Raw genomic sequence first — 15,686 nt, forward strand, 5'->3', positions numbered from 1 at the left:
CTAGTTTGTGGTATATAGTTTCCCGAGCACAAATACATTTCCCCAGTTCGGCAGCTACAATCTAGCGAACATCAACCACCCCACTGGCTCATTAACTACAAACTAACCACAAACTTAAGTGCTCTCCCAGTGTGGCCACCATTCGTATAACCGAACAACACGTGCTGGAGAAAACAGCGGCCATCTTGGTCGTCGAGTGTCTGGAACTATAAGTCAGACACTCGACCTCGCGAACACCTGTGATTTCATATAAACACCTGCTTTCAGCAGAGCACTATTCGGTAGAATTGTTCGCACAAACTAGGTGAACAATTGCTACCTATGAGGCAGGGGAACCGTTGGACAGTTTGTTCGTATGGAACTCCTGAAAGTGACCGAACGCTACCACTATTTCTTTGGCGCTAATTTGGGCAGACACCATGTGTGCAGTCGGTCAACACTTTACCCTGGTGACGATTCGGCTGTGTTCGTGGGATCTGAGTGCTATTTGGACAACTTGGGCGCTCAGATCCAGTCTATCTGGGGATATCATATTTGTGGGAGTTCTTATATGTGTTATATGTATTTTTTCTATTTTATGTTTTTATACTTTGTAACTGTAGTGCCTGGGAGATAATTAGTTTAGGCAAAGTACACTATATTATCTCCCACACACAGACTCCTGGTCGTGTTGTGGGAGTGGTTTACTATGTTACTGCTGGAGAACTCATGCTGGGGGTCTGTGTAAATAAGCTGGCCATTGGGCCATAATCAATCAGTTCATTTGTACCCTTCATCGAGTCTAGGCTGATGTTTGGGGTAGTACAGAGTTATAATTACTGCTTTACCTTTGGAACCTGGGAGTCTTCTACATATATACTCAGTCAGAATATAGAGGTGTTTCCCTCTATTTGAAAACACTCTAAACTTGAGAATACTAATAAGTGTATTTGATATCCGCTAATGTTACCACATACATAAGGAAGAATTTACATTAGGTTAGTGAGAATCGAGACTCACTGAGGGATTTTGACGTGTATAGGAATCTTCCAAAATAAAGCAAAAAGTCTAAATGAAGTGGGTGCATAATGTAAGAAGAAATGTTGAGAGAGGAGATTATCTGCTGGAGGCACAGCTGAAAGACTATTAAAATAAATAGCGCGGCAGTAAGTGAAAATACTGCAAGTAATGCAGCTATTGCAGCTCACACTACAGTCTTGAACAGAAATTAAATGTGATGGGTAGAAAACTCCTGTCTAATATATTTAGAAATGGATGAGGTGGAATAATGTCTTAGCAAAGCTGCAGCAAGGGCCATGCCACTATGAAAATTGGGGGACAATAAAGCCCTCTAGGGTGGGTGCTGTAACTGATAACTATGGGAAGATTTACCTCATTCATGAAATGTAAACTAAGAGCACTACAAATACACAACGGTGAGAGGCTCTAATAATGTAATTTATTGTGTATGTGAAAGGAGTGGATTGTGTTGGATACAATTTTGCCCAATATTCCAACTTTAGAATTTAAGGAGTGGCACCTCCTTAAATGTCATCTTATTGATAAAGAGGCCCTAAATGTGTTTATCTGCTATATTTACAGCAAGCATGTCAAACTCAAAGTCTGGCACGCACCACATAAACAAGGTTTAAGTTTATGTGGGCCGCAAAAATAAAATACCTTACATTTTCATAGAAACGTAGGTTTATTTTAAAAAGTACAGTATAAAAAAAAACAGCACCCCCCTCTACTAAATCCCAACCCCTCCCCCCCCCCCCAATCTACTAAACCACAGCACGCCCCTCTAGCACCCTGTGCCAAATCTGATCCTTCCGCTGACACACACATATTCACTGGCAGACAGAAACACACATACTGACACACACATTCTAATTGACAGACAGACAGACACACATATACTCACTGACAGACAGACACACACACTCACAGACAGACACACTGACAGACACACACACACACACACACACACTCACTGACTGACACACACATACTCACTGACAGACAGACACACACTCACTGACAGACAGACAGACACACACACACTGACAGACACACACACTCACTGACAGAAGCACACATACTTGCTGACAGAGAGACACACACATACTTGCTGACACACACACACACACACACACTCAATGACAGACAGACACACACATACACACACACTGACAGACACTAACATACTTACACATTCTTTTCTTTATTGCTCCTTACCTTTTGGAGTCCTTCTTTCTGCTCCTCACTGCTCCCTCGCGCAGTTTAGTGATGCCGGGTGCCAGAATATGACGTCATATTCCGGCGCCCGGCTTCACTTCAGACGGCATGCGCGAGGGAGCTGTGAGGAGCAGGAACACTGAGCTCCCTCGCTGCCACCAGAGACCTCTCCCCCGCCTGGGTAAATGAGCAGGGTAGGCACCTGCAATGTGGGGAGAGCAGGTGCCTACTCTGCTTGGAACATTAGGCATGTACTCGCGGCTCGCTGGGCCGCAAAGATGGTCCTTGTGGGCCGCATGCGGCCCACGGGCCACAAGTTTGCCATGCTTGATTTACAGAGTTGACATATGTGTTTTAACAACTCAGAATTGGATTAAATTACCTAGATTAAATTAGCATGTCCGCTAAAGCCTGATCACATTGGACTCTCTAAGAATGATACTGTATAGAGATGGATAGTCATCTGCCCTGGTTAACTTAGCTACTGTAGAGGGGGCTTTATCATAAAGAGAGCCTGACAGTGGAAACTCGAATATTATAATTTTGTGAATGCATATAGTAGGCTGATAACTGATTGAGTACTGTATGAAAGGGGATGCCGGAGAAGTAATTCTTCTTCCCTGCGTCACTTTTTATACAATATCTTTTTACAGGATAAGGTTCAGCGCTGATAAGAAACAGGGAATATTACAGCAAGGCAGCACACCTTAAAAAGCGCTAGACAAGCGCCAGAAATCCCATTGTTTTATCTATTTGTTAGCTGATTGACTCCGCCCCGCTGGATTGTAGTTATGGATGACATCACACAAGCGGGCATACCATTTAGCTGTGCTAGGATTAGAACGCATAGGCGCCCCTCCCCTATTTAAGATACGAACAGCTCTAATGGCGTGATTTTTGGATTGAGCAGAACCCATTGGTCCACACTGTTAAACAGACGGATTAAATGTTGGGTTGGCTCTGGGGAATGTAGGAGGGATTGTGATCCCCTTATAAACGTGCAAATTTATAAATGGCGCATTTACCCGTGGCAAGGGTGCTATGTAGCACTGAAACGCACGTCGGGCAGTTTTCTGTTTTTATTTTATTTTATCACTTGTTGCACGTTGGTTTCACTTGGTGTATGATGCCAGTCTGTGTTGTGATTTAGTGTGAAGTGGGGAGAGGAGTCAGTCGGAGGTATTGGTAGGTTGTCTTATACTTTGAAGGCAATTGAGATATTGGAGTTTACTGTAGCGTGGCAGATATTTCATACCATAATGGCTGTATCCTGAAGCCATCTAATTAGAAAGCATACTATGCTTGTGATAGTAAGGAGGATCGCTAAACAGAGAGGCAGACCATGCTTGAATGTGTATAGTATGTAAATAGGATTGCTTTTTGAGAGCTGACCTTTTAAGTTCTCTTTTCTTTGATTTATACTTTTATGCAGAAACTGATGGCAGGAACAGCATGCAGATAAATCTATTAGCAAATGACCAATTAGAATACCTATCCAGATCATTAAGCCAGGTATCCTGAATGTCTCCTCTCCGCAGTAAGGAAAATACAATGAATCCGTGTTCTATTTGGCATGTGGCTTGTTTTAGATTGACAATGATGTTACTTTCCAGCTGCCTGTAGCAAATCACCTACAATTTATAGTTACTCTATTTTTGGTTTCCTTTTTGAGACATTGTATTTATATGGATAATACTTACTGTGTAGTCTGTTCATTAATAGGAGAGAGGATCACATTTGGTTATTTCTTATGAGAAAAGTCCCACAGGGGACTAAAACACACATTGTCTGGTGTATAATTGCACAATAAAACTTCAAGATTTATTTACAAAGTCCTGTGAGTGCACGTTCCTTGATAGATAGATATATATATTTATGTATACTAGGAGAGTACATGCACAGGATAGTACTGGTGCTATCCTCACTGACTAGCCACTACAGCTTTTGCTTAGACCGACGAGTGGTATTATTAGTAAGCCACATAAAATGTCTCAGAACAGCCCCACCCAAGGCCACAAAACCCATGTACGCCCCAAAAAGTTGGGTCCCCTTTTTGTCCATTTGAAACGCTGGGAGACGTGATATAGTGATATGAACTGCAAAGCGCTGGCATTATACCCAGACCAACACATAATAAAAGCAAAATAATACATAACATAATAAGGCACAGAAAACATAACAATAAAAACACAGACTCCGATGTGTGCTGAAAAGGCCGTGATCTTTTATTTAGTTTACAAATTATTACAAACGTAACTTAATTACTTTAAAACACGTAATCTGTATGGTCTTTAAACCCCCAGAGATTTAAACATGAATCACCAGAGTTCCGCCCTAGTAGCCTATTAGCCTATTAAAAAAAATGATAATGAAACTTAGCTAGTCCAACCCCCCTTTAAATTAGGCAGGTGACCTCAACCCCCACACGCTGCAGCATGTAACTAATGCTGCAGCCCACCCTACCAGACCACGGCGTTATCAATCATGCACTTTAAATCATTATTAAAAATATCCAAACCAACATCAGATAAATTAATACTATCCCTAATAAACAAACCTTTGCACTGCCCCTCAATGTCGACATGGCAAGAAGAAAAACCACCAACTGATGGCATAAACATCTCCATGGCTTTCTTAAGCTTGCACCGAACTCTCTCTAAAGCTTTTAGCTTAGCATTTTGCAACCATATTAACCTTTGGACTATCTTAGACCAAATAATTAACAAGTCCTCCTTAAGTTGATGAAACAAAACAACTGACTTGACTCTGCCTACATCATTCCTACCATAATGAAAAATAATAATGTGGCAAAAGAATTTGGCCAAAACAGCTTTGCAAAACTTTACAAACATCATCCCTTAATAAACCCCTTATACCAACCTAATACATTAAAGCAGTCTCATTATCAAAACTCAAGTTTTCGCCGTAGGACCCCTCCACAGCTCTTCTATGTGCCCAGTGGATGAATAAATGGCCTACTATCCATATAATAACAGGTCTCGTATCTGAAACAAAAAAAGTCAAGTCAACATAATTGAAAGAATTAACGTCTAACATAAATTTTAAATCTGTTAGAGGACCATCGACCCACTTTCTTCAACTCATTCAACAAACCATGTGACACAACCTCTGTTGCAGCACCTATACTAAACGAATGAGATGTAATCCTTTTATCATCAATACCCAACCATTTACATGATAATTGAAGAACTTTTCCAAATTGAAATTTATAAAGAGGGACCCCTGACCAGTGTATTAAAAGACAACCTTGAACCCTGGGACAAATACTTAAATAAACCCTGACTACCTTAACTGAGCATAACAAATGCTCTATAGCTCCTAACTGAACCCATTGACCTTTCCCTTGCTGGTCAGTTTTTGATCTTCTTAATAAAAAATTTAAAATTCCATCCTGTAAATGTACATCTTGAAATTGGATACCAGAATGACAAGACTTTTTAGCAGAAGCTAATTCACTGATTCTAAAGGCTCCAAAAAAAGCTAAAATAAAAGCAGGGGTAAAAAGCTGGGTCTCAAATGTATCTCTACAAGGCCCCCCAGGCCACCATATTTTTTTTTTTTTAAAGCCCCTTTAGCAGCTTCCTCCTCCTCAGGCTCTTTAATATCTACTAATGAATCTTGTGGGCATGAATCCATTTGAGAGGAAGGGGCAGTAAACAGACACTGCATGAGCCATTCAGCACCTCCACTGCTGAATGCCCTCCTCTTAACGCCCTCAATCAAATGCTCCGCCGATAACCTCTCAATAAAATACACTGAAAGGGAAATAAAAAGAAAAACAGCTCTACAATTAAACTTTTCTTCTTTCTTCTGGAGCCAAATATCACCTCAAGGCGCCTTATATATATTGCGGTTTTCCCTGCTCTAGAGTGCCCTCATGGACAAGTGCTCTAATCAGAGCACTGTCCGCACGGACTCCTGCATAGACCTTCATGAGGGCATCGCAACAACCGTTACTGATGCCCTAGCGATGCGTGCCACACCTTGACCCCTGAATAACCCAGCGAAGCACACGTGTACCTAGTTAATTGACTAGGTACATTCTGTAACAGTCTAATGCTGGACATAGTAGTGGGGTCAATTTTAGGTCACATAGGACAGGTAGTTTAGGCAGAGGCAGGTATAGGCAGAAATCAAATAATGTAATTGACTAGCATTTTCTAAGCGCACACAGCACTATAGTCATATATAGGGCAGCATTTTTGGTGGGTTAAACCTCTTTCCTCATCTTAAAAGGACAAGTATCCCACACTCCCAATAATCTGCCATAGGCTTTAAGCCAATGGATAAGGGTGCCTCAAATTTTGAGGCAATGGTAACAATCTGGCTCTCAGGGCGGATTGTATTTGTTTAAGCTTGGTTTTAAAGTTATTTTAAGGTTTATTCAATTTTGATATTTTTTTTATTGGAATAGTTATATGCAATGCCTCTCAAACTTTTTAAATATAAAGCCAATGTCATTATATCCATTTACAGTCTCTTTGTGTTTTATTGTGTAAGTCTTTATTTATTTTATGTTATTGCTATAATACCTTCTACATTGTCCATGCAATGGACACACATTGACTCACACTAACACAAACACACAAATTAAGATACATAAATGTACACATTACACACAAACTATTTTTTTGTTTGTTTTTTACCTGCTGCCTGAGAAGGGAGGAAAAGACTCCTAATCCCAATGTCCAGTGTTGAGAAAGCAGGAGAAATGTGGAGTGAGCCTTTCCTTCTCCCTCGACATACTAAGTTTACTGGCACCCTCCCAGCAGGCTATTAGACTAGTAGTCTTTTTTTATTTTATTTTTTGGTAAGTGTAAATGTATCATATTTGTTACTGAAGATTTTGTATAGTTTTTTTTTTTTTTTACTGATGAATGTGTAGTTTATTTTTATTTATTTTTTTACCGATGAGTGTGTAGCTTGTTATTTCTTTACTGATGAGTGTGTAGTTTATTATTATTTTTCTTTACTGTTGTGTGTGCAATTTATTCTCTAATGATACATAAAAGGTTGAATGGTGAATTACAAACCAGGATAGGTGCAGGAGAGGAGGCACTAGGACCATGGGAGCACCGCTGCCTTAATCTGCAAGACGCAGGCGCCTATCCTGTCATTACAGAGAAGGAGCTGGACAGAGCTGCTCTCTACTTGTAAAGGGGGCTGTCAGAGGGTCAGCTGCCCCCATGGCATCCCCACGCACTGTGACAATAGTGGCCCTCTCTATGGCACTGGGGCTTTTCTTCGTCTTTATGGGAACCATTAAACTGACTCCCAGACTGAGCAAGGATGCATACAGCGAGATGGTGAGAGGGGGGAGGGCTGATGGGGACAGAGTCTGGGGAACTGAGGGTAAAGGATGCTTTAAAAGAGATGGTCAGGTGGAGAACAAAGGGAGAGGGAAACATAGCAACATGTGTTATGAATTGCATGCTATATATGTGTGTGTGTGTGTGTATATATAATATATACAATAATGTATTTATGTGTTTCTAGTTTTCAATCAATCAGTCTACCCCTCCATGCCCCCCCAGGTCGCGCACTTACCTCCATGCACTATACATAGGCCTGTCTTGTATTTCCAATCTGATTTGTTTTACACCCATTCCAGAAAAAAATCGGTACCCTGTGTGCCATAGGAATCCCCGCTGCAGCATCCCACTTTACAGGAGATCTCATTTTACATAAACCATTTCAATGGGGCGGATGTCTTTATTATAAGGGTAATCTATCTCTCAGTGTGGCTTTATTAGCGACAGCAAGACTAATCCCAGGCGTTCTATTAACTGTTTACTGCCCAGGAGACCAGCATTAACAGTTTGCTTGTTGCTTAGATGGATCATTTTTTGCACTTCCCTTTTCCACTGTACAATGTATTTATGTATTTACATTTTGGAACCTCTGCAATTTGCTTTGTAGATGTGCTTGTCTTCATCCCTAACTGTCACTGCTTCCATCATCTTCACCCCCTCCCCACCCCCATCTCTTTGTGCATGTGTCCCATTTAGTCTCCTTATTAAGATAGGGGGAGGGATAGAAAGCTGTACCCCTTGCACTGCAAAATATTGATGCAATAGTATGCAATCAGAACAGAGACAAATACAACACTCTATAATGAAATATACAGCACAGGGATACATGAATACACTAAATGTTTTTTTATGTTTATTTGGGCTTGTTCTTTTAGAAAAATATTAATATGTACTACATGTCATTTATTGAGGTGTTTGCACCAACCTCATTGCCAAATGATGGCAGAGAGAATAGAAATTGTGATTCATGTTTTAAATTGATATTGCGAGAAAAAATGCAGATATCTTAATTTGTGTACTGTTATTATTCTGTTAAAATTACTAGAGTAGCTGATAATGAGGAAATTCTACTGTAGGATAATGTCTTTATTTTACTGTACATGCACAAAAAATATTAAACAAAGGAAATAATGCATGTAGAAAAAGCTGCTCTCTATATATAATTGGGTAAGGAACCTCAAAGTGGCATTCCTTGTCTACATTTACATCTCTCTGCTGCTTATTAGCTTTAACCCTTTATGGCCCACCAGCAAGCCATATCATCATTACAATCTGATTGTTAAAGACCCTGTATTGGTATATATTGTCATACATGTTTATCAGCAGGGCCTTTCTTTTCGGGTGACACAAGCTGTAGCTGAGACGGTCTTAAAGGAACGCTAAAATCACTCAACCACTTCATCCCAATGGTCTAATTACAGTGGCCCTGTCATTTTAATCCTCCAATGTAAAACATAGCAGTTATTTTACATTGCATAGTTAAATAAACCTCTACTGTCTGATTTCTTGAAGCATGTCCGATGCAGTGACCGATTAAACTTGGTCAGGTGATGCGAAAGCTCATTGGAAAGCATTGAATTCAATGGTTTCCTATGTAAAGCATTTGGATGTGCGCTCAGCATTCGCCACACATGCACATTAGTTTACAATACTGCCCTATGAGGAGTATTGAATTGGCCATTGGCTCAAGAGCTGGTTGATGTCACAGAAGATGAACATCTTAAGTAAAGGTAAGTAAAAAAAAAAATTATATATATATATATATTTTAGATTTTTTCAAAACAAACCTGCAAATAGGGCATTTTAGGAATATGTATTTGCATTCCTAATGCTATAGTGTTACTTTAATCAGCCTATTATATATGTCATAGTTGGCAGTGGCTTGTTGGCTGCTCTACTAGACAATCAAATCTGCATGCTACTGGAGGGTATTGGCAGTGTGTGTGTATATAGATAAAGATATAGATATAAATAGCAGTGGTCTGGGTGCAATGTCCCAGGTTCCTCAACCCAGGAAAGCTAATTATTGCAGTTATTAATTAACTGCAATAATTAGCTTGGTGGTTTAACTCCACCTCTAGTAACTGTCTACAAGATATCCACTAGAGGGACTTCCAGGCCATTAGATGCCTAACTGATGGTGGAAGTTCTCACGCTATGCATTAGAAAGTCCAGCGTCACCCAAAACCCCATAGGAAAGCATTATACAATGATTTCCTATGGGGGTCACTAATGTGATCGCTGCCGTGCATGCGCATTAGGTCTCCCCTGCCAGCTGTCATCAGTGGGAAATGAGTGAAGGAAGACATGAGCCAGCGCCAAGGGGCATCAGCGCTGGATTGGGATAAGTTACAGAAGGAGTAACCCCTTCTGCATCATGGGGGGGCTATAGTGCAAGGAAAACACTATGATTTCCTTTTAAGTAATGCCATAGAGCGCCTCTGAAAGCATCATAAACAACCAAATAAAGAGTGATTAATCTATGTCTATAGAACCCAAAGGTGTTACTACTTTACCTTAGTAAAAACTTCAGCTTCATATAAATTGATATTACATGTTTTGTTTTGAAAATATGGTTATGGATACACACACACTCTCTCTCTCGTCCTTCTTGCATGCTGAACTATATTTTTATCTTTTGTTTTAGAAGCGGGCATATAAAAGTTATGTGAAAGCACTCCCAGCACTGAAGAAGCTTGGCATTACTTCTGTTTTCCTTCGCAAGACGATCGGTTCACTTGAGCTAGCCTGTGGGATTGTCCTAACATTGGTTCCTGGGAAGCCTAGGGATGTTGCCAACTTCATCCTCTTGATTCTTGTTCTCATTGTTCTGTTTTTCCACCAGTTGGTTGGAGATCCCTTAAAACGTTATGCCCATGCACTTGTCTTTGGGATTCTTCTTACCTGTCGCCTCCTTGTATCCCGGCAACCAGAAGAAGAACCATATGAAAAGAAAGTAATACGAGGAGGCATTGGGGCAAACTCACGGGAACCCAACAAAATGAAGGTGTCCTAAACTCCAAATTATCTTTTTCTCTTTTGGATGCTTTTGGAATCCCCTACAGCTGCTCCATGAGCCTTAAGATAACACAATCTGCCCTGAAATACAATACATCCAATAAATATACAAGGTTAATCACTAAAGTGAGAATCCAAAGTTAAGGTCAAAATAACCAAGCAAGAAACATTGTCTAAGTCACCCGTGCTTTCAGTTCATCTTCTCTGGCCTTAAATTTGAAATTCATTTTGAATTCTCACTTTAGTGAATAATCCTACTAGTCTTACCATATGTAATAGGAGTTTTTGACATTCAGGGAACTCATATCAATTTCTGTTGTCGACATGGCAGACATATCTGCATTCTTATGAGAGGCTTTACATTTTTAAACATTTCAGGACAGTCAAAAAGGAGCTTGAAAGGGAGGTGGTCAAACATTTGGGGATCAGTCTTAAGTAATAAAATTATTTTAATTCGGGGTAAACCCCAAACAAATGGAGATCTCTCTCATGTCACAATTACTGGTGCAGTGTGTGTTTTGTGTGCGTTGCAGAGCTGGATTAAGGTTGCCTAGGGCAGGGCTGGATTAACATAGGCGCTGATGGAGCTGCAGCTCCAGGCCCAGGCCCAGGCCCAGGCCCATGGAATAGGCCCATTTAAAAAAAAAAATGTTTTTTTTTTTTTTTTTTTTAAAAACACTACTCTTAGGTTTTCCTCCTGACTGGTATTTTAAGGCACAGCCTGTATTTGAGGCTGCCTGACCGTGCTCGTATTGCAGTATTAGCGGCAATACAAATGCAAATATGTTTCTCAGTATAAACGGAGATTACTCTGCAATACCAGCACCGGCCAGTAGGTGTCACTGTGTATAGAGAGAGGCAGGGATAGGAAGTTACAGCATATCCCTCCCTGCCTCTCTCTACTCACTGATACACAGGGGAGCAGCTACACAGCACAGTCAGAGAGTTCAGACAGCAGCTCCCAGCCTGCACAGACAGACTACAGCTCAGGGAAGTGAGGGATGAGGGGAAAGGCATCAGGGAGACATGGGGACACTGAGACACTAGGGGACACTGGGAGACGTGGGGACACTGAGACACATGGGGACACTGTGAGACATGGGGACACAGACACATGGGGACGCTGTGAGACATAGGTAGACACATTGGGACACATCTCCCAGTGTCCCCATGCCTCCCAGCCAGTGTCCCTAGTGTCTCAGTGTCCCCATGGCTCCCAGTATCCCCATGCCTCCCAGCCAGTGTCCCCATGGCTCCCAGTGTCCCTATATGTCTGTGTCCACATGTCTCCCAGCCAGTGTCTGTGTCCCCATGCCTCCCAGTGTCCCTATGTCTCCCAGCCAGTGTCCCTAGTGTCTCAGTGTCCCCATGTCTCCCAGTGTCTGTGTCCCCATATCTCTGTGTCCCCATTTCTCCCAGTGTCTGCGTCCCCATGTGTCTGTGACCCCATTTCTCCCAGTGTCCCCAAATGTCTGTGTCCCCATGTCTCCATGTCTCTCAGTGTCCCCATGTCTGTATCCACAAGTGCCCCCATGTGTCCCAGTGTCCCCAAGTGTCTCAGTGCACCCATGTCTCCAAGTGTCCCCGTGTCTCTGTGTCCCCATGTATCCTAGTAACACGGGACACACTGTGACATGGGTACACTGGCAGAAATGGGGACACAGACACTGGGAGACTAGGGGACTGGGTGACATGGGGACACTGACACTGTGATGCATAGGGACACTGATGCCAGGCTGGCCTTCCAATTCTTTGGACAGACATACCCCCTTTTTGGGCATGTTCGCCCCCTTCTGGCAGTTCTGGTCATGTGATTCGCATCAGTGGCCTACTCTTTTACCCTGCCCATTGGCTTCCTGCTTCACTGGACACTGCTGTTGGTATGGATTTACTTAATAGATGAAAGCATAAATTAGATAAAGAGATTAGCATAGAGTATGTGTTTTCTTATAGCTGCATCCTTTGAGTTTCCCTCCAACACCAACTCCATCAGATACATGACGCTTGGGAGGTATGACTGTTTTAGTGTTTTTCGTCGATAAGATTCTGTAATTAGGCCCCATTATAATTGTCAGCACCAGGCCCACTGGGCTCTTAATCCGGCCCTGGCCTAGGGCCCTAGGCAGGGTGGCAGTTTGTGTGAGTGGTGTGTATCTGTTAACTGAGTGATGTGTGTGCAGTAGGCTGAAATTTGATTACGGGGGCTGAGTGTGTTTGTGTGTGTTGGTCGAGTGATGTGTATGTTGAGGTGAATTTTGTGTATGTTGGGGAGTCTGAGTATTTTGTGTGCGTATGTCTTGCCCTGCCCCTTGCTTACGTTCCCTTGTGGTACAGTGGATGGTGAGATGGATTTCTGGTGGTCCATTGTCTGTACCAATATCAGTACGAGTGCCCTCGCAGTCCCCTCGGTCAATGACCTATAGCGCCAGCTTTGGCATTCTGAGTCATCGAGAATTGCCTGGGGGACAGCCTAAAGTGCTCTGTTTTTGATATTGGTCCAAACCTCAACCCTTACTCAGTGAGGGAGTGCATGGTGCTGCAGGCAAATCTTTTGATCTCCCTGGTGGCTCGAGGAGGGCCTGCTCAGAGTTGAAGTTCCAGGCATCGCTGCCTCTTTTATCGCCTACTTGCCAGTCCAACTATGGTGTGTCACTGAAAGGGTGCTTCTTCTGCTGAAAATCAATGCAGTCGTTACATAAAATAATATCACATATTGGCAAATGGTTGAATCATAAATATTAACATGGTGTTTTGTGTATTTCTCATTAACAAAATCAATTTATAGTTTATGACTGTATATTCTAAAAAGATCACTGAAAATCTTCACTCTTTGTGCTCCCACCAAAATGTCGCTCATAGCCAAAACCATAAAGGGAATTCAGGATTTGACAGCTATATGGTTCAGTATAACAAAACAGGATAAATAAAAGAAAATCATATGAACATTCATGTCTATTTTCAATGGCTATTTGAATAAATATGCACATGTGATACTTGTTCGTTATTTACAAGGCACTGGGACAATTCCTGTTGACGTATCGTCCCTGGCTTCACCTCATGTCAAAAAGATTCCTTTAATAAAAATCTTTCGTATCATATCATGATAGTCACAATGTCCCCTTTTGAAGTACTTTGCAACTTCCCAGACGTTTCCATAAGGTGCAGGGAGTTTACCCAGTGCTTACACCATGAGCTCTGTGGAGCTCTAATATTATTAGTGAAATCACAGCACAATTACAGTAATGAAAGGGAGATCTCCTCTCATTCTGTGATTATAAAGTACAAAAAAAACCTCTGTACGGTGTAAGCTGTGAAATCTCTCTGCTGGTGTCAGCACTGATTTCAGCAAAGGGAATCCCTCTGACTTTGGGTTGGTGCAGGGTTAGTTTTAGGTGAAGTGTTTGTAAAGGGTCAGTTGAGGGTGAGGGTTAAGTTTGATTTAGTTTGGAGATGTAGAGATAGTTAGAGATTAGAGAGGACTTTGGTTTAGGGTATGCCTGCTTTAAGTATGTCATGGACAGTGATTCCCATTATAGGATTTACAGTCCACTGTGTACTTAATTAAAGCAGCCTGCCCCCGACACATTACTCTTGCTCTTCACATTAAAATATTCCTTCTATAATAATCTAAACAAGACTGGAGCCTCTGATATTTTTTTGGGATATGGGTTTGGATTATCATCACATGATCTCTCTTCCAAAGGCATGATATAAAAGCTGCTTCTGATTTTCAAAAGCTCAAAGGCTCTAGATTTTTTATGAGTAGTGATACCATAAAAGGTCTCAGATCCATGACTAATGTACTCTACACATTGAAATGTCGTATTACTAATGTAATAATAATAATTTTTTGACTTATGTGTAATTTCCTAATTGATGTACATTTCTGTTGATATTGTTAATTGCACTCTTACTGTTTTCATTGTCTTTGCAATATTACATAAAAAATAAGGACGTCATGTGGACTTCATGAAAATCATGGTAGTTACAGTTAAAGGCATATTTAAGGCAGGTATTTCTGATCTGGCCCAGCCAAATAAAACAAAACGTGAAAACTTTAAAGGGACACTAAAGTCACAGTTTACTGTAGTGGTTTTAGTATCATAGCTTAAAGGTTTGTTTTATACTTTGCTGCCTAGTACACCTCTAGGTGCAGCCACTCAGATGACCACTAGAGGTGCTCCATGCTCCGCATGGAGGTGCTGAACTTCTCTATAGAAATGCATTGCTTTAATGCATCTCTACGAGGGGATGCTGAATAGACCAGCGAAGCGTTTTACCATGCATACGCAATAGCCTGCCAATGGTTTCCTATGGGAAAGCATGGATTGGCTGAGATCATCAAGACTGATGCTCTCAGCCATGGAGGCGGGCCAGACAGGGCTATCTGTGTTGAGACCGGCGCAGCGTGGGGGAAAAGATAAAAAATATATATTTTACATGTAATTATAACCAGACAAGTTTGACGCACAGAAACAGAGGGTCTGGGCTCTGCTCAATAAGCTTACATGCTAGAGGGAGTGGGGTAAAGTTACACAAAAGGTAAGGGAAGTATTAGGGAAGTAGATTGGTAGAATAGTATTCAATGAAGACTTAGTATGGGGGGCTTTGGAACCATTAACAGTTTAATTGATATGCTTTTTGTGAAAAAGTGAATTTTAATGATTTTCTTTAAGGACTGGAGACTGGGTGAGCATCTAACGGAGGAGGAAAGGGAGTTCCACAGGAACAGTGCAGTCATAGAGAAATCTTACATAGTATAGACTGTACATACAAAGAGAGAAATATGGAGGTAATTGGATACACTCACGGATTTCAGAGCCGTACCAGGCTCTGTATTTAGTGCCCAAGGGTGCCCAAGGGTGCATAAAATCATCCAGTTGCTGTTCCGGTTTAAATTCTGCAACTGGATGATTTTATGCACTGATGAAAACTCGGACTGAGTTGAAACGCGTCTGCATGACTGTGAATCTGTGAGTCACCATATGGGACCTGCACAGTTACTATTTTAATTTCCATTTACAATAAATCTACACTTTTTTACCATCACTCTGCTGCTGTTCCTTCTATCTCTGGGAGATATCATCCAGGATTCTCCAGCAAAGCCTTTTGAGGCAC

At 41.5% G+C, this 15,686-nt stretch overlaps 1 protein-coding gene across 1 annotated transcript; it reads left to right on the plus strand.

Moving 5' to 3' along the window:
* Window positions 1-7,319: 7,319 nt before the first annotated feature.
* On the plus strand, window positions 7,320-11,066 carry TMEM35A (transmembrane protein 35A). Its single transcript, XM_063431019.1, has 2 exons — window positions 7,320-7,544; window positions 10,198-11,066. Exons 1-2 carry the CDS (start codon window positions 7,425-7,427, stop codon window positions 10,564-10,566), a joined length of 489 nt encoding a protein of 162 aa, XP_063287089.1. The 5' UTR covers window positions 7,320-7,424; the 3' UTR covers window positions 10,567-11,066.
* The last annotated feature ends 4,620 nt before the right edge of the window (window positions 11,067-15,686 follow it).

Source organism: Pelobates fuscus, chromosome 9 (assembly GCF_036172605.1).
Source record: "Pelobates fuscus isolate aPelFus1 chromosome 9, aPelFus1.pri, whole genome shotgun sequence".
Taxonomy (NCBI): Eukaryota; Metazoa; Chordata; class Amphibia; order Anura; family Pelobatidae; genus Pelobates; species Pelobates fuscus.

Excerpts from the sequence above, each read along its gene's own strand:
- TMEM35A (XM_063431019.1), top strand. The coding sequence starts at position 7,425 with ATGGCATCCCCACGCACTGTGACAATAGTGGCCCTCTCTATGGCACTG. Across the intron at positions 7,545-10,197 it reads AGGATGCATACAGCGAGATG|AAGCGGGCATATAAAAGTTA; the intron begins GTGAGAGGGGGG and ends CTTTTGTTTTAG.